Raw genomic sequence first — 22,956 nt, 5'->3', positions numbered from 1 at the left:
GGGTTCAGGTGTAGCCAGCCTCAGGTGGGGGGGTTCAGGTGTAGCTGGGGGCAGGTGGGGGGGTTCAGGTGTAGCCAGCCTCAGGTGGGGGGGGTTCAGGTGTAGCTGGGGGCAGGTGGGGGGGTTCAGGTGTAGCCAGCCTCAGGTGGGGGGGTTCAGGTGTAGCTGGGGGCAGGTGGGGGGGGTTCAGGTGTAGCCAGCCTCAGGTGGGGGGGGTTCAGGTGTAGCTGGGGGCAGGTGGGGGGGTTCAGGTGTAGCTGGAGGCAGGTGGGGGGGGGTTCAGGTGTAGCCAGCCTCAGGTGGGGGGGTTCAGGTGTAGCTGGAGGCAGGTGGGGGGGTTCAGGTGTAGCCAGCCTCAGGTGGGGGGGTTCAGGTGTAGCTGGAGGCAGGTGGGGGGGTTCAGGTGTAGCTGGGGGCAGGTGGGGGGGTACAGGTGTAGCTGGAGGCAGGTGGGGGGTACAGGTGTAGCCAGCCTCAGGTGGGGGGGTACAGGTGTAGCCAGCCTCAGGTGGGGGGTTCAGGTGTAGCCAGCCTCAGGTGGGGGGTTCAGGTGTATCTGGGGGCAGGTGGGGGGTACAGGTGTAGCCAGCCTCAGGTGGGGGGGTTCAGGTGTAGCTGGGGGCAGGTGGGGGGGTTCAGGTGTAGCTGGGGGCAGGTGAGAACCTGAACTTCTGAGCTCTTCTTCATCCCTTCATGCCTCTTTGCTCTCTGTCAGCTTCTTTTTCAGCTGTTTTTGGACACTCCTCAGCAACTCCCTCCCTTCTGGGTCACTGCTGATCCAGAACTTATTAAATTGTCCGGGTGGGGGTGATGTTCTCCACTCAGTCTTGGCACTGATTTGATTTCCAAACATACAAACTTCTCTAAAATCTTTGCTTTTCCTCATATTTTAATGTTTTTTTCCTTTGATCGTGATGATAAAGTTCTGCTGATACAAAAACTCTCACCTGATCAGCACCGCGGACAGTTCCTCCAACAGCTGCTGGGATTTGTAGTTTTACTGCTTTCCAGCTAAAACTACAACATTGTCTCAGTGTCGAGCCTCAGGAACACAAAGTCCCAGAGTGCTTTGCGCTCCTGCGTCCTCTCCAGAGAAGCTGGGGTGTTTTCTCTCCTGCTTACCTCCTGAGACCAAGATGTAGAATTACGTCAGTTAGAGCGGACGTGTGAACACGAAACCTTCAAAACAAAAGCCTCAATATAATAGCCTTATTTAAATGTATTATCCAGCATCTCAGGATGTCTGTAGTGATCAAAGACAGTCATCTAATGCAGTGTTTAAGGAGTAGACACACAGTATTTGAACATTTACCAAAACTTTAATACATTTTCTGTGTTTATAGTCCTGTCATTTTATTGGTTTTTGATCATAACATCCATTTATTTTCATTCAAACAAGATCTTATACAAAAACAACTGATATTGGTTTTAATGGTTTTGGACAGAAAGTCATTTGACCCACAATCAGGCTCAGGAGGCGGGAAGGTGAAGGAAATAAACTTTATTTAACAAACACAGGTCCACAGAGTCCAGAAACATTCATCCAACTTCCAGTGCAGAGCAGAGAGCTTCGAGAGCATAAAACAAACGCTAATGATGGAGAAACGTGGAAAGAAAACCTGGAAGTCCAGTTCATATGGAACCAATTTAAAAAGTAGCCGAGTGAAACTTCTCTCTGATCCTGAGCTGTTCGAGGCGACTGTGGAGAGAAAAAACTCCCTTTTAACAGGAAGAAACCTCCATCAGAACCAGAACCAGGACGGGTCCATCTGCCTGGACCAGCTGGGGCTGAGAGGACAGGAAAGAGGGGACAACAAGCAGCGTAACACCAGGCCAGAGACACCTGCTGAGAGGGAGAAAGTCCCCCATCTTTAGCTCAGAGGTGAGAACTGACCCACTGATTGAGCTGCAGCTTTCTTTGGGGCTTTTATTTTTGTAACTAAACACCGGAAACGGGAATGTAACGCTCGGCTTCTCTTGACGCTCGTGCTTGTCAGCCCGAAAAAGAGCGAGCAAACATCACTGAGCTGAGACTCGGCGGTCAGGGAGGGTCTCCACCAGGACTCAGGAGTCCGCGTCTGAGCAGCGGTGTCCGGGCGTCTGTCTGCGGGTTCAGGGGCGCGGCTGCAGCGGGAGGATGCTCCCTCCTGCCAGGATTCAGGACTTTCCTCCGGCGTCCTCCGGCCGGGATGCTGTGCTGTGAGCCCAGGGCTGCTCCCCTCCTCTGCCCGCTGAAGTTGGATCATCTGCGGGGATTAAACATTTGTTTTTGTCGCTCTGCCCCCCTCCGTCTCTTCGGCTCTCTCCGGAACTGTTCGATCATTTCACAGTGAAAACAACCCGCCTCTTTGGCTTGTTTGACACCCTGTTGGATTTCTACTCGCGCACAGATTTGTGAATGAGCCGCGGCTGCTTGTCCGCCCTCCGCGCATGGATGGAGAGGATGTGAACGCACCGGGGGACGCGGGAGGGACATCAGCCGCGCTGTGGTACCACGGCCGGGGCCGCCTGGGAGGATTAGCGAGCGGAGGGATTATATTTCCAGGATCACAAACCTCCATCGCTGGCAGACTCACTTGCTGTTTTTCGGAGCGTTTCGGACACGCTGAGAACTTTCCAGACGCGTCGGGAGATTCATCATCTTCTTCGTGGTTAATTCTCCTCCTGGAAAAGTGAAGGAAATCATCTGCAGGTGGCGTGAAACGGAAGATATTCCAGAGGGAATGAGACTCAGCACCTGTAGATGGGATAATAGGGTTTAGAATAAAAACGCTCCTCTCTGAGAGCCCGCAGTTTGAAACGCCACCGCAGAGGTATCTGAAGAAGGTGGAGGAACTGAAACACCACCGCAGAGGTATCTGAAGAAGGTGGAGGAACTGAAACACCACCGCAGAGGTATCTGAAGAAGGTGGAGGAACTGAAACACCACCGCAGAGGTATCTGAAGAAGGTGGAGGAACTGAAACAGCACCACAGAGGTATCTGAAGAAGGTGGAGGAACTGAAACACCACCGCAGAGGTATCTGAAGAAGGTGGAGGAACTGAAACACCACCGCAGAGGTATCTGAAGAAGGTGGAGGAACTGAAACACCACCGCAGAGGTATCTGAAGAAGGTGGAGGAACTGAAACAGCACCGCAGAGGTATCTGAAGAAGGTGGAGGAACTGAAACAGCACCGCAGAGGTATCTGAAGAAGGTGGAGGAACTGAAACACCACCGCAGAGGTATCTGAAGGAGGTGGAGGAACTGAAACACCACCGCAGAGGTATCTGAAGAAGGTGGAGGAACTGAAACACCACCGCAGAGGTATCTGATGAAGGTGGAGGAACTGAAACACCACCGCAGAGGTATCTGAAGAAGGTGGAGGAACTGAAACACCACCGCAGAGGTATCTGAAGAAGGTGGAGGAACTGAAACACCACCGCAGAGGTATCTGAAGAAGGTGGAGGAACTGAAACACCACCGCAGAGGTATCTGAAGAAGGTGGAGGAACTGAAACACCACCGCAGAGGTATCTGAAGAAGGTGGAGGAACTGAAACACCACCGCAGAGGTATCTGAAGGAGGTGGAGGAACTGAAACACCACCGCAGAGGTATCTGATGAAGGTGGAGGAACTGAAACACCACCGCAGAGGTATCTGAAGAAGGTGGAGGAACTGAAACACCACCGCAGAGGTATCTGAAGAAGGTGGAGGAACTGAAACACCACCGCAGAGGTATCTGAAGAAGTGGAGGAACTGAAACACCACCGCAGAGGTATCTGAAGAAGTGGAGGAACTGAAACACCACCGCAGAGGTATCTGAAGAAGGTGGAGGAACTGAAACACCACCGCAGAGGTATCTGAAGAAGGTGGAGGAACTGAAACACCACCGCAGAGGTATCTGAAGAAGTGGAGGAACTGAAACAGCACCGCAGAGGTATCTGAAGAAGGTGGAGGAACTGAAACACCACCGCAGAGGTATCTGAAGAAGGTGGAGGAACTGAAACAGCACCGCAGAGGTATCTGAAGAAGGTGGAGGAACTGAAACACCACCGCAGAGGTATCTGAAGAAGGTGGAGGAACTGAAACACCACCACAGAGGTATCTGATGAAGGTGGAGGAACAGGTGTGAGCTCACATCTGGACAGGCTGGACACCGTCCTGCCTCTGAAATGAGCCCCATGCTTCACTCCGCTGTGTCTGCACCATCAGGCTGACATAAATAACATCCGGAGGAAAGAAATCATGAAGAATCGAAGGAAACCTGAAGCCTCAAAGTGAAGAGACTCTTCCGTCAGACATTAACCCAAATTAAAACTATATATTTAATCTGGTTTATAAATCCTCTGTAAGAGGAGTGAAAGCATAAATCAGAACAAGGAGCGGAGCAGGTACCGCGTCCCGTCAGATGAGTGAACATGTCGGACCGCAGCGCCCCGGGCTGCCGGCTCAGGCTGGACTGGGTCTACGGGTACCGGGGCCACCAGTGCCGGAATAACCTGTACTACACGGCCGGGAAGGAGGTGGTGTACTTCGTGGCCGGGATCGGAGTGGTTTACAACACCAGGGAGCACAGCCAGAGGTTCTACCTGGGACACAACGATGACATCATCAGGTAAGACCTCAACAGGTGTGTGTTACCTGAGAAGCAGGAAGCATCTCAGCTCCACCCGTCAGAACACACGAGGCAGTGGTTTTAAGGCACATAAAACACAGCTTAACCTTATTTTATGTGTAAAAATGATGCAAAAAAGGTGATTCATGACGGTTTGGTTTATAATTAGATAAACATCTGAAAAATGTACAAAATAAAATGAGTCCTGAATCCAAAAGTAAGTAAAAAAATCCTGGAAAACGTCGGTAAAACAGTCTGGATCCACGTGAACTAATTATGTTCAGAGTGTAAAAGCAGATCACAAACAGCAGAAAGCTTTAATCTGGGATTATCTGACAGTTGTGTGATGAAACGCTGCTTCCCTGGTTTCTCTTTACTGTTCCTACCTGCACCACAGCCAATGTGCTGATGGCAGCATCACCTGAAGGTGCATATTTGGTCCTGGCAGAGGAATACCGCCGTCACGTCTCATGGTGACACTGATTCGTTGTCTCAGATGTAGATCTTTGTGCATAAAAGTCCTGTAAATCAGTCTGGTACCAGGAAAACGCCCCAAAAAGTCCTCAAAACAGCTAAATCCCTTAAATAAAACCCTTAAATAAGCCCAAAGAGGTGTCCTGTTAGCCTCTGAACTGCTGCCGCCTCACGCAGTAAGAGGGAAATACGAGTAAGTTTCAACAACAGAGCAAGTTCAGTCAGAAACACAGCAACATATCTCAGAGCTGGGATCAACTGAACGTCTTCTAAACAGCTAAATCCCTTAAATAAAACCCTTAAATAAGCCCAAAGAGGTGTCCTGTTAGCCTCTGAACTGCTGCCGCCTCACGCAGCAAGAGGGAAATATGAGTAAGTTTCAACAACAGAGCAAGTTCAGTCAGAAACACGGCAACATATCTCAGAGCTGGGATCAACTGGACATCTTCTAAACAGCTAAATCCCTTAAATAAAACCCTTAAATAAGCCCAAAGAGGTGTCCTGTTAGCCTCTGAACTGCTGCCGCCTCACGCAGCAAGAGGGAAATATGAGTAAGTTTCAACATCAAGTTCAGTCAGAAACACAGCAACATATCTCAGAGCTGGGATCAACTGGACGTCTTCTCCTTGGTTGTTGGAGGCGTTTCACCTCTCATCTGAAAGCTTCTCCAGTTCTAAGCTGGATGGTGGAGAGTAGCACCTGATAAGTGTGTCACTGAGCTGTTTCCCACCATGACAAGCAGCTTTTGGTCCCAGGATCCAAGGTGAATGGTTGTGAAATCTTCCAGTTAATCTGCGTGCACGTTTTTGCACGAGAACATGCAAACTCCACAGAGAAAGAAACTAGGATTTGAACCAGGAACCACAACAGGACTCTAAAGCCAACAGAAAGGAGTCAAAGGACAGGATAATACCAAAATAAAACAGGGAAAATTACCAAAAGCGAACCCAAAAACCTGTGGATGATGAATAAAAACCAGCACACGTGCGTTAAGGATGATTTCAGGAGGCAGGTTCCCTCCTGGATTATTTCTTCCCCGTGTCGGTGCTTTTTATATCTGCAGAAAACGTGTGCTGCCGAGCAACAGCAGAAGGGATTTTCTCTGCTGATGAGAGCAAATGAAAGCGAGTGGAGGCTGGAGATGATTCACTCATTCATGGAAACACACACACCTGGTGTGCAGCCTGTGAGTCATGGCGGCAGCAGGCGTGTTGGGATGGTTTATACAGCAGGCCGGTGGTGTGTGTCACAGCTGGATGCTGCCTCAGCCAGCAGAATCACTGAGAGGAGTGTTGCATTTGTGCCAAATTACCCCTCAGTTTACTGCAGGTTTCCAGCTGGATGTGGATCTGAGTTACAGAAGCAAACTGAGACTGAATAAATGTGAGGTTTGACCTGCAGCCACGTCTCAGCTGTCGGCTGCGTCTGAAGTTTAACTCCTCAGAAGGAGGAGGCGGGTGGAAAAGAGACACGAAGGGCTGCGCTGCCTCTGGCATCTTTGGCAGAATTAATCTCCTTCAGATAATAAATTCAGTTCAGATCTGTGATCAGTCACAGTTGCTACAGTTTTCATTGATAACCACCAAACTGCTATGGATGAGTCCTGTCCTGTCAGGTCCTAGGCGGGTCCGAGGTGGGTCCTAGGCAGATCCGAGGTGGGTCCGAGGCATGTCCTAGGCGGGTCCTAGATCCAGGTCCTAGGTGGGTCCTAGGTCCAGGTCCTAGGCAGGTCCGAGGTGGGTCCGAGGCAGATCCGAGGTGGGTCCGAGGCATGTCCTAGGCGGGTCCTAGATCCAGGTCCTAGGTGGGTCCTAGGTCCAGGTTCTAGGCAGGTCCGAGGTGGGTCCAAGGCGGGTCCTAGGCGGGTCCTAGGCAGGTCCAAGGCATGTCCTAGGCGGGTCCGAGGCATGTCCTAGGCGGTTCCTAGGTGGGTCTGAGGCATGTCCTAGGCGGTTCCTAGGCAGGTCCTAGGCAGGTCCTAGGCAGGTCCGAGTCATGTCCTAGGCGGGTCCTAGGCAGGTCCTAGGCAGGTCCGAGGCATGTCCTAGGCGGTTCCTAGGTGGGTCTGAGGCATGTCCTAGGCGGTTCCTAGGCAGGTCCTAGGCAGGTCCTAGGCAGGTCCGAGTCATGTCCTAGGCGGGTCCTAGGCAGGTCCTAGGCAGGTCCGAGGCATGTCCTAGGCGGGTCCTAGATCCAGGTCCTAGGCGGGTCCGAGGTGGGTCCGAGGCAGGTCCTAGGCAGGTCCGAGTCATGTCCTAGGCGGGTCCTAGGCAGGTCCTAGGCAGGTCCGAGGCATGTCCTAGGCGGGTCCTAGATCCAGGTCCTAAGCGGGTCCGAGGTGGGTCCTAGGCGGGTCCGATGTGGGTCCGAGTCATGTCCTAGGCGGGTCCTAGGCAGGTCCTAGGCAGGTCCGAAGCATGTCCTAGGCGGGTCCTAGATTAGGTCTGAACTTTAAAGTTAGCGTGCAGCAGAAAATGTCCCCAGAAAAGTCGAATGTTTCATATCAATAAAATATGTGAAACGAATTAAAAACATTGATAAATGGTAAAAATTTCCTACACTGATACGAAATTTTAAAAAGTAAATAAATGTCCTTAAAGTAGCCGAATAAAGAAGGAAATCTGAAGAGATTAAAAAGATGGTCGTAAAATATCAGAGAAGTCCTGATATTCCTGCTGTGTCCTCATCAGGGCTCCGAGCTCGTCCATTTTATCCACCACAGATCTCACATTTCCCCTGATGATCAGGGGAAGAAATGCTTTAAACTTCCTCCTTTTCCTCCATTTTGTTCCTGCTCCGCGTCCCAGACGCCTCCTCTTCAGCTCATCTGCATTTGGATCCAACTCCAGGCATTACTTGGGCTTTGGAAAGCTCAGCGAGCTGCTCCAGCGGGTTGGCAACATCCCCGTTGCCGTGGTTACGCATCAAAACAGATGTAAAAATCTGCAGCAGCAGTCGTTCCATGTTTGATAAATCTGTGTTTTCACTGAATAGTTTAGATAATCCGTCTGAATCTCTGATTTCATGGTAGAGTATGAAGTTTATTTCCTGTTGCTTCAATAGAAATCATCACTTACTTTTGAAAGCATCAACCGTGAACACAGAGCATGAAGAAGAGCAGCTTCTGTAAGTAGTCCTAACAGTCACTTCATCATTAAATATTACTGATGAGCAACAGTGAAGCTCCCCAGATCCACACTGTTGGATTTCTGTGTCTGAGCAGAACATTAAAGTCATTAACCAGACGAGCTGCTGCTTCCCCTCCTGATGCTTCCATTCAGACCTGCCATCCCTCCGGCGTCTGCTTCCCTGTAATAAAGACACTAGCAGCAGTATCTGGGGTAGTGCTGGCTGCAGGAAATGTCACCGTCTCTGGGCCAGTCTGATGCATTGGCCTTTTCATCACTGCTGGCACCTCAGCTGCTGGTGTCCCGGTGGACGTCTGCCAACACATCGCTCTGCTGGGAACGGATGGAGGCGGGTTCTGGTCTGGGTTCAGGATGCACAAATGTAGAGACGAGAAACACATTTAGCTCTGCTCGGCTGCCGGTTTTACACACTTTATTTACGGCTTGATGACTTGTCATGTAAACTGGCTTCTAATGAAGGAGACACTTTGGGCCATTAACAGTTCAAATGTAGTCTGAGCTTTTATTGAGATGTTTGAGACAGACTTTGGTCCAAATACTGTCTGTTTCAGCCCTGTTTTAACCCTGGAAGTCTTAGTAAGAGCTCAGCTCCAGCTCTACATATAGATACAGATAGTTACTCTATTAATCCCAGAGGGAAACAGGTTAGCAGTTAGCTGTAAGTTAGCAATTAGCTGTAAGTTAGCAGCAAATGCTAGATGATAGATGGTCAAACAGAAGGGATGTCCTTTAAAACTTACCTACTTTTTGTATACTGGCTGAGGTCATGCTGCTGTGGGGAGTTCAGGTGTGTTTATACCTGTCATCCACACCTGGACAGCTGCTGTGTGATTTAATGCAGTAACACAGACATAATGAAGATGTTCCTCCAGTCAGAAACACTCCAGCTCTCTATATAGATACAGATAGTTACTCTATTGATCCCAGAGGGAAACAGGTTAGCAGTTAGCTGTAAGTTAGCAGTTAGCTGTAAGTTAGCAGTAAGTTGTAAGTTAGCAGTTAGCTGTAAGTTAGTAGTAAGTTAGTAGTTAGCTGTAAATTAGCAGTTAGCAGTAAGTTAGTAGTTAGTTAGTTATTAGCTGTAAGTTAGCAGTTAGCTGTAAGTTAGCAGTAAGTTAGCTGTAAGTTGTATTATTGAGATGTTTGAGACAGACTTTGGTCCAAATACTGTCTGTTTCAGCCCTGTTTTAACCCTGGAAGTCTTAGTAAGAGCTCAGCTCCAGCTCTACATATAGATACAGATAGTTACTCTATTGATCCCAGAGGGAAACAGTTTAGCAGTTAGCTGTAAGTTAGCAGTTAGCTGTGAGTTAGCAGTTAGCTGTAAGTTAGCAGTTAGCTGTGAGTTAGCAGCAAATGCTAGATGATAGATGGTCAAACAGAAGGGATGTCCTTTAAAACTTACCTACTTTTTGTATACTGGCTGAGGTCATGCTGCTGTGGGGAGTTCAGGTGTGTTTATACCTGTCATCCACACCTGGACAGCTGCTGTGTGATTTAATGCAGTAACACAGACATAATGAAGATGTTCCTCCAGTCAGAAACACTCCAGCTCTCTATATAGATACAGATAGTTACTCTATTGATGCCAGAGGGAAACAGGTTAGCAGTTAGCCGTAAGTTAGCAGTTAGCTGTAAGTTAGCAGTAAGTTAGCTGTAAGTTGTAAGTTAGCAGTTAGCTGTAAGTTAGCAGTAAGTTAGCAGTTAGCTGTAAATTAGTAGTTAGTTAGTTATTAGCTGTAAGTTAGCAGTTAGCTGTAAGTTAGCTGTTAGCTGTAAGTTAGCAGTAGATGCTAGTAAACAATGCTTTTTCATCAGCAGTAATGGACCAAGCCGGAGATGTGCACAGCGTAACTCGTAGTAATGCATGTGAACCGTTAATTACTGCGTTTAAACATTTTGGATATATTAACCTCATTAAACAGTTGCACCTGGAGACCTCCATCTTTATCAGAAACATGCCGATAATGTAACGCTAGCACACCGAGAGTGAGGAGAGGACCGGTGTTGTGTTGGAAACACACCTTAAACACAGCTGCAGGTTGTCTGAGTTACAGAACGGAACCGTTCAGCTAGAAAGCTTCAGCTAACAAAGTAATGTGGGAACAATAATGTTCATCTTTCAGAAAGGAGCAGCAGTAACTCATCTTCATTAGCTAAGCTGTTAGCGTTAGCTTCAGTTAGCAAAGTAATGTGGGAACAATAATGTTCATCTTTCAGAAAGGAACAGCAGTAACTCCTTAGAAGTTGGTCTACGTCATCTTCGTTAGCTAAGATGTTAGCGTTAGCTTCAGCTAACAAAGTAATGTGGGAACAATAATGTTCATCTTTCAGGAAGGAACAGCAATAACTCCTTAGAAGTTGGTGTAGGTCATCTTCGTTAGCTAAGCTGTTAGCGTTAGCTTCAGCTAACAAAGTAATGTGGGAACAATAATGTTCATCTTTCAGGAAGGAACAGCAATAACTCCTTAGAAGTTGGTGTAGGTCATCTTCGTTAGCTAAGCTGTTAGCGTTAGCTTCAGCTAACAAAGTAATGTGGGAACAATAATGTTCATCTTTCAGGAAGGAACAGCAATAACTCCTTAGAAGTTGGTGTAGGTCATCTTCATTAGCTAAGCTGTTAGCGTTAGCTTCAGCTAACAAAGTAATGTGGGAACAATAATGTTCATCTTTCAGGAAGGAACAGCAATAACTCCTTAGAAGTTGGTCTACGTCATCTTCATTAGCTAAGCTGTTAGCGTTAGCTTCAGCTAGCAAAGTAATGTGGGAACAATAATGTTCATCTTTCAGGAAGGAACAGCAATAACTCCTTAGAAGTTGGTGTAGGTCATCTTCGTTAGCTAAGCTGTTAGCGTTAGCTTCAGCTAGCAAAGTAATGTGGGAACAATGTGTTATTACAGCCACTTTGAATGATGAATCATCTCTAATCAGATATAATGATAAATTAATGAATGAGAGCGGAAATCTAAACCTTCACCCCATTAAAACACTACTTTTTACTGTTTATTCCCTTCAGGCCAGTTAATGGAAACATGTTTCAAATGTTTTGTGGCTTTTCACCAGATGCCCAAACTTATTGATGATGCATTTTATCCAAATCAGATCACATTTGGGGGGTTCTGCTGGAAATTCACCTTCTGTTGACGCTGTTAATAACTCACAAACCTGAGGTAGCTGCTTCTTTACTTTAAATAAGGCCTGAAGGTGTGTGTCCAACAGAACCTGAGGACTAAACTGACCGGTGACTCATCAGGGTCCCACAGAGCCTTTGCTCTGACTTTTAAGCGACATCAGTTATGATCTCAGGTTTGTGTAAGTTTGTGTGTTGCTGCACTGCGGATTCCCTCCTCCTCCCACAAACTGGAAAACTCTGCAGGCTTCAATTACATTTAGATTTCAGTCACTTAGCCAACTCAGCGATCCGGTCTGACTTTCAGCGGCAGCGACAGGAGGATAAAAATCTGTCGCCCGGTCAGCAGTTCTGCAACAGCCAAAAGCCAAGAGGTGGAAGGTCAGAGACGAAATGAGTCTGTCACTGTGACTTTTCACATGTGAGGACAGAAACCGTCGATCTCAGACCAAAGCAACAGATAAAGATGGCTTTAGATCCTCTGTACTTCATTTCAGAACTTTTCTTTAGTGTCTGCACACCTGTTTCCACACCTGTGCATTCAATCCTGACAGAAACATCACTATGACATCACTATGACCCGAGCTTTGCAAAAAGACTGTTTTGTTCCTCCAAAATAAACTTTATATATTCCCTCCAAGCAGCCAGACTTCCTGTAACCTTTAAAGTGTCCTGATCAATAGTTCTGCAGCTTTCTGAAACCTTTAAAGTGTCCTGATCAACAGTTCTGCAGCTTTCTGAAACCTTTAAAGTGTCCTGATCAGCAGTTCTGCAGCTTTCTGAAACCTTTAAAGTGTCCTGATCAACAGTTCTGCAGCTTTCTGAAACCTTTAAAGTGTCCTGATCAATAGTTCTGCAGCTTTCTGAAACCTTTAAAGAGTCCTGATCAACAGTTCTGCAGCTTTCTGAAACCTTTAAAGTGTCCTGATCAATAGTTCTGCAGCTTTCTGAAACCTTTAAAGTGTCCTGATCAACAGTTCTGCAGCTTTCTGAAACCTTTAAAGTGTCCTGATCAACAGTTCTGCAGCTTTCTGAAACCTTTAAAGTGTCCTGATCAGCAGTTCTGCAGCTTTCTGAAACCTTTAAAGTGTCCTGATCAACAGTTCTGCAGCTTTCTGAAACCTTTAAAGTGTCCTGATCAACAGTTCTGCAGCTTTCTGAAACCTTTAAAGTGTCCTGATCAACAGTTCTGCAGCTTTCTGAAACCTTTAAAGTGTCCTGATCAACAGTTCTGCAGCTTTCTGTAACCTTTAAAGTGTCCTGATCAACAGTTCTGCAGCTTTCTGAAACCTTTAAAGTGTCCTGATCAACAGTTCTGCAGCTTTCTGTAACCTTTAAAGTGTCCTGATCAACAGTTCTGCAGCTTTCTGTAACCTTTAAAGTGTCCTGATCAATAGTTCTGCAGCTTTCTGAAACCTTTAAAGTGTCCTGATCAATAGTTCTGCAGCTTTCTGAAGCTTTTTCACAGTTTTTCTTTGGACATTTTCCGCTTTTTCCCTCATCTTCAGTCCTTGTTCCTGAACATTTTCAACGTTTTTTCTTTGTTCAGCCACTTAACTCTGACCTTTGAACCCTTCAGGCAGAAAAAAGGCTCCTAACTCAAGGGATGAACCAGTGTTGTGTCGACACAGAACAGACAACTTAGCAAAGAAGCCATTTTAAACTGGATCTTTAGGCACTTTGTCACAAAGACACATCATTTGTTCCCATTTCTTTAGCTGCATCTATGAAAAACAGCAAAGAAAACACAGTTTGACAGACAGAAAATAGGATTTCTGCAGCAACAAGGTGATTCCCAAAGAGCTATTAGCTGAAAACTTGGCATATCTCAGCATGGTGTGCAGTGTGTCCTTAAAACATTTGAGGAAACTGGACAAGTGGAGGACAAAAGAAGAAGTGTCAGGCCTAAAAAACTATCTCCAGCAGATGAACAGGATCTGAAAGTGATGTCCTTAAGAAAGAGGAAAAAATCCAGCTGTGACCTGACAGGACCTGAGAGATGCATCTGGACCTTCAGCTGATCCATCTACTGTTGGCCCAAGCCTCATCAGAAATGGTCTCCATGGCAGGGTGGCTGTCAAGAAGCCGTTCTTAAGGAAGGGAAACAGGGAGAAAAGGCTGAGCTGTGCCAAATGACACAAGAAGTGGACTGAAAATCAGTGGCAACAGGTCTTATGGAGGGATGAATCCTCCCCAGAGCCCGGACCTCAACATTATTGAAGCAGTGTGGGATCATCTGACAGAGAACGGAACAAAAGGCAGCCCACATCCAAAGAAGAGCTTTGGGATGTCCTTCAAGAAGCCTGGAGAACTATTCCTGAAGACTCCTTAAAGAAATGACAGAAAGCTGGTCTCAGAGGGTTCAGGCTGTGTTGGAGAATAAAGGAGCTCAGACCAGAGATTCACTTTAAAGCTGCTGAGAACTGAGAAAAACTCTGTTTCTGCCTCAGATTCTGGGTTTATGTTCATGTTTGAACATGTTTCAGTGAATCTCTGCAGCTGCTTCCTGTTTTTATTTAAAGAAATAAAGAAATGAGGGTTGATCAGGACTTTAAACAGTAATTCATTAAATATTTTGTCTGATTAACATTAAAAACTAAAAGTTATTCAGTTTGTTCTCTTTAAGATAAAGAAACCAAATGTTTTTGAAACATGAATTGAAGCATGATTCTGAGGTTTGTCTTGACTTCAACCCTCAAACAAAGAACTCCACAGATCCCTTTGGAAGGTATTTTCCACCTCGGATCTCTCCTCCTGTCACCAGCTGCTTATCTTTGTCCTTTTTCCATCACATTAGGAAACAGAAAGTCTCCTCGCTCAGCGTTCCCAACCTTTTGCTCTTTCTGTCATTCGGAGTTAAGCTAAAGATCGTATGAGTCGTGTGAATTCGGGCCACTCAGCTTCGGAAGGTTTTTTGCTGGAAGTGGTGAAACGTATTTGTTCTGTTTGCACCGTCAGCAGTGGGTCGTCTTATATAAGTATTAAGGTTTGGAGGTCTGACCTCTGGTTGCTAAACCTATGAAATAACTATTAGCTGAGACTTATTAGCGCTCGGGACAGTAGATGCATTGTTTCTAAATCATTTTATCACATAAAAACTGGTTATTTTCCAGAAAATCCCTTCTGACAGTTCAGAAATGCTCATATTTCTGTCTCCTTTTATTAATATTTAGTAAGTCATGACTACAAAACCATCATTTTCCTTCGGTTTCCACCGAGCTGTGAATGAAAAAGTAAAAGATAAACCCTGATATTTCATTATTTTAGGTGGAAATGATGCAGTTTGTGATGCTCAGGGACAGATTCACCCAGTCTGCTGCCGCTGCTGAAAGCTTTCCGTAATAACTGAACTCGCCTCCCTCCCTGATGGATCGCTCCAGTAATTGCAGGCTCCATGTTGAGGCATTAAATCCACGCTGAGTCTTTGTGAAAGAAGGCGAGTGGGGCTGAGTTTTCCCTTTTGTTGGCTCTTTGATGGCGGAGGCCCCCCGCAGGGCGATCAGCCTTCATGCTCCTCTGCAGAGACGCATCAGTCGACACACTACTGTAAATGTAATAAATGAACAGGAGATATTAAAGAAGACATAAAAAGTTCTGTTTACTCAGAACCTCAGATTTAGGGAGTAGTTTGATTACATGAGCTTTAAAAAAGGGCTTTTTCTGATAATTAGTTGTCAGCTGGAGAAGGTTTACGGTTGTTTAACTCGAGGGATTCTGTGAGGGTGCCGGAGGAACCGGTCCCTGTAGAACCAAAGTCAGAGCTGTGTCCATGTTCTGGGGCCAAAGTGGTTCTGGTTTACGGTGTTGGACTCCACCAGGGCTGCCCCTCGTCTCCAGTCCTGTTTGTGGTTTTCATGGACAGGTTCTGGAGGTTTAGGGCGTCTGGTTCTGGAACCTCAGGGTTACAGCTCTGCTTTCTGCAGATGATGTGGTTCTGTTGGGTTCTTCAAGCCACGACCAGAAGTCTTGGGCTTTGTTCAGATGCAGCTTTGCAAACCTAAGCTGTGCTGCCATGTTCTTTTTAGAGAGAAGAGGCTTTCTCCTGCAGCCCTTCCAAACAAGCCATCCTTGTTCAGTCTTTTTCTAACTGTGCTGTCATGACCTTTAACCTTTAGCATGCTAACTGAGGCCTGTAGAGTCTGAGATGTAGCTCTGGGCTTTTTCACCTTGGGGTGACCTTTAACCTTTAACATGCTAACTGAGGCCTGTAGAGTCTGAGATGTAGCTCTGGGCTTTTTCACCTTGGGGTGACCTTTAACCTTTAGCATGCTAACTGAGGCCTGTAGAGTCTGAGATGTAGCTCTGGGCTTTTTCACCTTGGGGTGACCTTTAACCTTTAACATGCTAACTGAGGCCTGTAGAGTCTGAGATGTAGCTCTGGGCTTTTTCACCTTGGGGTGACCTTTGACCTTTAACATGCTAACTGAGGCCTGTAGAGTCTGAGATGTAGCTCTGGGCTTCTTCACCTTGGGGTGACCTTTAACCTTTAGCATGCTAACTGAGGCCTGTAGAGTCTGAGATGTAGCTCTTGGCTTTTTCACCTTGGGGTGACCTTTAACCTTTAGCATGCTTACTGAGGCCTGTAGAGTCTGAGATGTATGACCTTTAACCTTTAACATGCTAACTGAGGCCTGTAGAGTCTGAGATGTAGCTCTGGGCTTTTTCACCTTGGGGTGACCTTTAACCTTTAGCATGCTTACTGAGGCCTGTAGAGTCTGAGATGTATGACCTTTAACCTTTAACATGCTAACTGAGGCCTGTAGAGTCTGAGATGTAGCTCTGGGCTTCTTCACCTTGGGGTGACCTTTAACCTTTAACATGCTAACTGAGGCCTGTAGAGTCTGAGATGTAGCTCTGGGCTTCTTCACCTTGGGGTGAACTTTAACCTTTAGCATGCTAACTGAGGCCCGTAGAGTCTGAGATGTAGCTCTGGGCTTCTTCACCTTGGGGTGAACTTTAACCTTTAGCATGCTAACTGAGGCCTGTAGAGTCTGAGATGTAGCTCTGGGCTTTTCCACCTTGGGGTGACCTTTAACCTTTAACATGCTAACTGAGGCCCGTAGAGTCTGAGATGTAGCTCTGGGCTTTTTCACCTTGGGGTGACCTTTAACCTTTAACATGCTAACTGAGGCCTGTAGAGTCTGAGATGTAGCTCTGGGCTTCTTCACCTTGGGGTGAACTTGCTGGGACGTCCACTCCTGGGAAGATTGACAGCTGTCCTGAATGTTTTCCACTTGTGAATAATCTTTCTCTCTGTAGAATGATGGACTCCAGATAGTCTGGAAATGGCCTTATAACCCTTCCCAGACTGATGGGCAGCAGCTGCTGCTTCTCTGAGATCATTGCTGGTGTCTTTCCTCCTTGGCATCGTGTTAAACTGACAGAACTCCTGCTTTTATAGAGCTGCTCACACTGACTGAGGATCAGTTAATCAGAGCTGCTTCTTTCCCTCTCAGATGATTATTAAAGATATGCCGTTGTTATAGATAACAACAACAAGGTCTCCATCTTAGCTGTAGCTTAGCAACAACTTATTGAATGTCATTGCTCCTACTCACATGTATCTATGTGTGTTTGTTCTTTTCCAAACATTCATTCCACCTTAAATCTAAAAAGATCAAATGAGTCATTGAAGAAAGAAAGAAAGCGTGATGAGATGCCCTTTAGAAGAAGAAGAAGCAGCGTATGGACTGAATGTTAATAAGAACGCTGCTCTGAGCTGGGCTGAATGTTCCAGAGATGCTGAATGAAGAATAAAGTGACTGAAAAAGCCTTTTTCTTTGGGTTCAGAAGTCCATCAGAGTGTAGGTCTGAACTGTTTCCCTCTGGGATCAGTAGAGTAACGATCTATATGTGTATATAGGGCTGAAAGGGTGGGGCTGAGCCTAAACCAACAGGTCTTTGGACCAAAGTCTGTCTCAAACAGAGCTCAGGAAGTTAAAAAGGCAGAACATGACGCCTTTAACTCGCCAAACGTTCAGTTTGGGGCTGTTTCCAGGTAACAGACTTTTCTGAAGTCGGTTATTTTCCTGCTGCAGCTGATAAGAAACAGGTCCGACTCGTTCTTTACCTCGAAGAGGAGCGTCTTCCTCCTCCTGCTGCTGCAGAAGGAGCGCCGGGCCGTCAGAGACTGACCCGCGGCCTCATCATCATCATCATCATCTTCATCATCATCTTCATCATCATCATCATCATCATCATCATCATCTTCATCATCATCATCATCATCATCATCATCATCATCATCTTCATCATCATCATCTTCTTCATCATCATCATCATCATCTTCATCATCATCATCATCATCATCATCATCATCATCATCATCATCATCATCATCATCTTCATCATCATCTTCATCATCATCATCATCATCTTCATCATCATCATCATCATCATCATCATCATCTTCATCATCATCATCTTCATCATCATCATCATCATCATCATCATCGGGCACCAAACCAACCGCTTCATCCAGAACCGGCAGCGGCGCCCCGAGCGCTCGCCGTGAAGCACGCCGCGTTCCCTGATGGAGATGAGAGGCGGTCATCATCGCTCAGCGATGCGTTCAGGGCCACCAAAAAGATGCTGCTGGCCAGAAGGGAAGTTTGCCCCAACGTTTGGTTCCTAAACCACATTTTTAGCTCTTTGCAGTGATTTCGTGTCACATTTGGCGTCTTCGTGTCTCTGCTGTTGGTTCTGAAGGTCATTTCCTTTCGGTTTCAACATTATTTTCACTATTTGTTGCATCTTTCTGTGGTTTTTTAGTTGCATTTCTTGTAGAGTTTGTGTCTGTCGTTGCTTGTTATGATGATTTGTTGCGTTTTCTTCAAGGTTTGTTTCAGATTTAACTGAATCATTTTTAATTTCAGTTTTAATTTTGGCTTTTCACGTCAACTCATTTCTTTTGCTTGTTTTTTATATTTCTTTGTGCTTTTTGCTTCTTCTTCTGTCATTTCAGCACCTTTTTCTTCACATTTTTCATCTGTTTGTAGCTGTTTCTGCTTCATTTCGTCCTTTTTGTTGCTTCCTGTTTCAGTTGTTTTGCATCTTTTTTTTCTCTCATTGTTCGGAGCTTCTTTTTTTATCATGTTGTTGGTATTTAGATTAAAACTGATCATGTGTGCAGCTGTTTTGTGTCTCATTTGTCTTTTTTTTGCATTTCTGTCTTTTTCTTTTGTTTCTTTTCTGCCTGTTTTCTGTCTGTTTTCTGCCTGTTTTCTGCCTGTTTTCTGTCTGTTTTCTGCCTGTTTTCTGCCTGTTTTCTGTCTGTTTTCTGTCTGTTTTCTTTCTGTTTTCTGCCTGTTTTCTGTCTGTTTTCTGTCTGTTTTCTGTCTGTTTTCTGCCTGTTTTCTGTCTGTTTTCTGCCTGTTTTCTGTCTGTTTTCTGTCTGTTTTCTGCCTGTTTTCTGTCTGTTTTCTGCCTGTTTTCTGCCTGTTTTCTGTCTGTTTTCTGTCTGTTTTCTGTCTGTTTTCTGCCTGTTTTCTGTCTGTTTTCTGTCTGTTTTCTGTCTGTTTTCTGCCTGTTTTCTGTCTGTTTTCTGTCTGTTTTCTGCCTGTTTTCTGTCTGTTTTCTGTCTGTTTTCTGCCTGTTTTCTGTCTGTTTTCTGCCTGTTTTCTTTCTGTTTTCTGCCTGTTTTCTGTCTGTTTTCTGTCTGTTTTCTGCCTGTTTTCTGCCTGTTTTCTGTCTGTTTTCTGTCTGTTTTCTGCCTGTTTTCTGTCTGTTTTCTGCCTGTTTTCTGTCTGTTTTCTGTCTGTTTTCTGCCTGTTTTTCTGCCTGTTTTCTGTCTGTTTTCTGTCTGTTTTCTGCCTGTTTTCTGCTTGTTTTCTGCCTGTTTTCTGCCTGTTTTCTGTCTTATATTATCGTATTTTCAGCCGTCTTAAGAATCATTCAGTCTCATTTTTAACCGTTCTCTTCGTTGATATGAACACATATTTTTTTCTTTTTGGTTATCTTTGCCTTTTTGCAGTTATTCTGTGTCACACTTTATATATCTTTGAACCTGTTTCACCTCTTTGTGCTTTCGTTGTGTCCCATCTAATCATTTTAGCACCTTCTTATGGTCTTATAGTCTTCAGTTTGCATCTCTTTGGGTGTTTTGTGTTCTGCTTTGCTGCTGAACTCCAGTATTTAGACCCTCAGACATGCATCCATCACTGGGATTCATCCCCATTCGCTGTAGTATCAGCTTGTTGTGGTAGAAATTGTGTTTTCAGGACCATTCAGGGAAAATAAGAGGAAACCATTCCTGGAATCCTTCTTGGTTTCACTTGGACGCCTTTCCGCTGACAGACTTTCTGAATGGCAGCAGCGCCCGGTGGCTCCGTGCTCCTGGTCTTCATTAAGATGATGAGTAAGAAATGATCTGTCCAGCATCCCACCACCAAGCTGCCCTGCAGCCGTGCATGTTCCCACGATCTGCTGCACAAACCCACACAAACCTCAGGCTGTTATGTCACTGTTTCTCCAACTTATTTAAGCTGCACACTGCGGGGAAAAAACACGTTCCACAAAGGAAGAAGCTCAACTCTTTGAGAAAAAGTGAACTTTATTTATTTATTGCACTTTATAGACTTCATTATTCTATCCTGAAGGCAGCTGAGACTCCAGAGCAGCTTTTTCCAGTGTGAAAAGTAAAGTTTCTCAGCCTGCTTTTGTTTGGATTACACAGCTGAACAGCTCAGTGCCTTATATCCCTCAAAGCCAGAATCAAACTCGCTGCAGCAGAAGCTGAACAGACAGTCTTTTCAGCTGGAGCCGCTGTGTTTTCAGAACTGATAAAAGTTAATGAGTAACCAGACAATAAATACAGGAAACGTCAACCGGCAAATCAGATAGTGTGCAAAAAGCTGAGAACTTTGCCTCCAGCAGCAGATCCAGAGCTCAGCATCGTCCCTCTCTGAGGGGGAGAAATATTCTCCAGAAGTGCTTTCCTGACATGTGATTCATGTTATCAAAGTGGCTTCTTACGCTTTCTGCCAGGAAGGCCGAAAGCAAACCTTTACCAGCTGGCTTGGTCTCAGCCCGCTGAAGCGCACGTTTAAAGATGGCCTCCAGTGAAAATCACATTCATTCCAACATGTTCTGGTGTTTTTATTCAAGAAGGAAGATAAAACGAGTGAAATGAGCAGTTTTGGATGTGATTCTCCAAAGAGTCTCAGACTCTGAAGCACTTTCTCTGCCATTCAGGGGGAGATTCCCTCAGAAAAACATGATTAACATGCAGAACATGAGCAGAGATTTATTTAAAGGACTCGTCACATGGAGCTTAATCAGTGATCAATAATGGAACTGATGCTGAAAGCAAGGCTAATTATATCCGACTGGAAGGAAGAGTTTCATCCATCCATCCATCATCCATCCATCCATCCATCATCCATCCATCATCCATCATCCATCCATCCATCATCCATCATCCATCCATCATCCATCCATCATCCATCCATCATCCATCCATCATCCATCATCCATCATCCATCCATCATCCATCCATCCATCATCCATCATCCATCCATCCATCCATCCATCATCCATCATCCATCCATCATCCATCCATCATCCATCCATCATCCATCCATCATCCATCATCCATCATCCATCCATCATCCATCCATCCATCATCCATCCATCCATCATCCATCCATCCATCATCCATCCATCCATCATCCATCATCCATCCATCATCCATCCATCATCCATCCATCATCCATCCATCATCCATCCATCATCCATCATCCATCCATCCATCCATCCATCATCCATCCATCCATCATCCATCCATCATCCATCCATCCATCCATCATCCATCCATCCATCATCCATCCATCCATCATCCATCCATCCATCCATCATCCATCCATCCATCCATCCATCATCCATCCATCCATCATCCATCCATCCATCATCCATCCATCATCCATCCATCATCCATCCATCATCCATCCATCCATCATCCATCCATCCATCATCCATCCATCATCCATCATCCATCCATCCATCCATCCATCATCCATCCATCCATCATCCATCCATCATCCATCCATCCATCCATCCATCATCCATCCATCCATCCATCCATCATCCATCATCCATCCATCATCCATCCATCCATCCATCCATCATCCATCCATCCATCATCCATCCATCTATCCATCATCCATCCTTCCATCCATCCATCATCCATCCATCCATCATCCATCATCCATCATCCATCCATCCATCCATCATCCATCCATCCATCCATCATCCATCATCCATCCATCATCCATCCATCCATCATCCATCCATCCATCATCCATCATCCATCCATCTATCCATCATCCATCATCCATCCATCATCCATCCATCCATCATCCATCCATCCATCATCCATCCATCCATCATCCATCCATCATCCATCCATCATCCATCATCCATCATCCATCCATCCATCATCCATCCATCCATCATCCATCCATCATCCATCATCCATCCATCCATCATCCATCCATCATCCATCCATCCATCATCCATCCATCCATCATCCATCCATCATCCATCCATCATCCATCATCCATCATCCATCCATCCATCATCCATCCATCCATCATCCATCCATCATCCATCCATCCATCCATCCATCCATCCATCATCCATCCATCCATCATCCATCCATCCATCATCCATCCATCATCCATCATCCATCCATCATCCATCCATACATCCATACATCCATCCATCCATCATCCATCCATCCATCCATCCATCCATCCATCCATCCATCATCCATCATCCATCCATCATCCATCCATCCATCCATCCATCATCCATCCATCCATCCATCCATCCATCATCCATCCATCTATCCATCATCCATCCTTCCATCATCCATCCATCCATCATCCATCATCCATCATCCATCCATCCATCCATCATCCATCCATCCATCCATCATCCATCCATCATCCATCCATCCATCATCCATCCATCCATCATCCATCATCCATCATCCATCATCCATCCATCTATCCATCATCCATCCTTCATCCATCATCCATCCATCTATCCATCATCCATCCTTCCATCCATCCATCATCCATCCATCCATCATCCATCATCCATCATCCATCCATCATCCATCCATCCATCATCCATCCATCATCCATCCATCTATCCATCATCCATCCATCTATCCATCATCCATCCTTCATCCATCATCCATCCATCTATCCATCATCCATCCTTCCATCCATCCATCCATCATCCATCCATCATCCATCCATCATCCATCATCCATCATCCATCATCCATCATCCATCCTTCCATCCATCCATCATCCATCCATCCATCATCCATCATCCATCCATCATCCATCCATCCATCATCCATCATCCATCATCCATCCATCTATCCATCCATCATCCATCCATCATCCATCATCCATCCATCTATCCATCATCCATCCTTCCATCCATCCATCATCCATCCATCCATCATCCATCATCCATCATCCATCATCCATCATCCATCCATCTATCCATCCTTCATCCATCATCCATCCATCTATCCATCATCCATCCTTCCATCCATCCATCATCCATCCATCCATCATCCATCATCCATCCAT

At 45.7% G+C, this 22,956-nt stretch overlaps 1 protein-coding gene across 4 annotated transcripts in view; it reads left to right on the top strand.

The window, feature by feature from the left end:
* Window positions 1-3,861: 3,861 nt before the first annotated feature.
* The window catches only part of LOC140312710 (echinoderm microtubule-associated protein-like 6), a 107,949-nt gene continuing 88,854 nt past the window's right edge, over window positions 3,862-22,956 (top strand). For 2 of the 4 annotated variants that reach the window (XM_072390495.1, XM_072390494.1), the window contains exon 1: window positions 3,862-4,595. In XM_072390495.1, coding sequence (XP_072246596.1) covers window positions 4,399-4,595 — 197 coding nt within the window. In that variant the 5' untranslated portion in view covers window positions 3,862-4,398. The remainder of the gene's footprint in view (window positions 4,596-22,956) is intronic. The other 2 variants (XM_072390497.1, XM_072390496.1) reach the window with 1 other exon arrangement.

This window comes from Leuresthes tenuis, unplaced genomic scaffold (genome assembly GCF_036924035.1).
Source record: "Leuresthes tenuis unplaced genomic scaffold, fLeuTen1.0.hap1 SCAF_8, whole genome shotgun sequence".
Taxonomy (NCBI): Eukaryota; Metazoa; Chordata; class Actinopteri; order Atheriniformes; family Atherinopsidae; genus Leuresthes; species Leuresthes tenuis.
The sequence above is the reverse complement of the archived record's forward strand: the minus strand, read 5'-3'. Positions and strand labels throughout refer to the sequence as shown.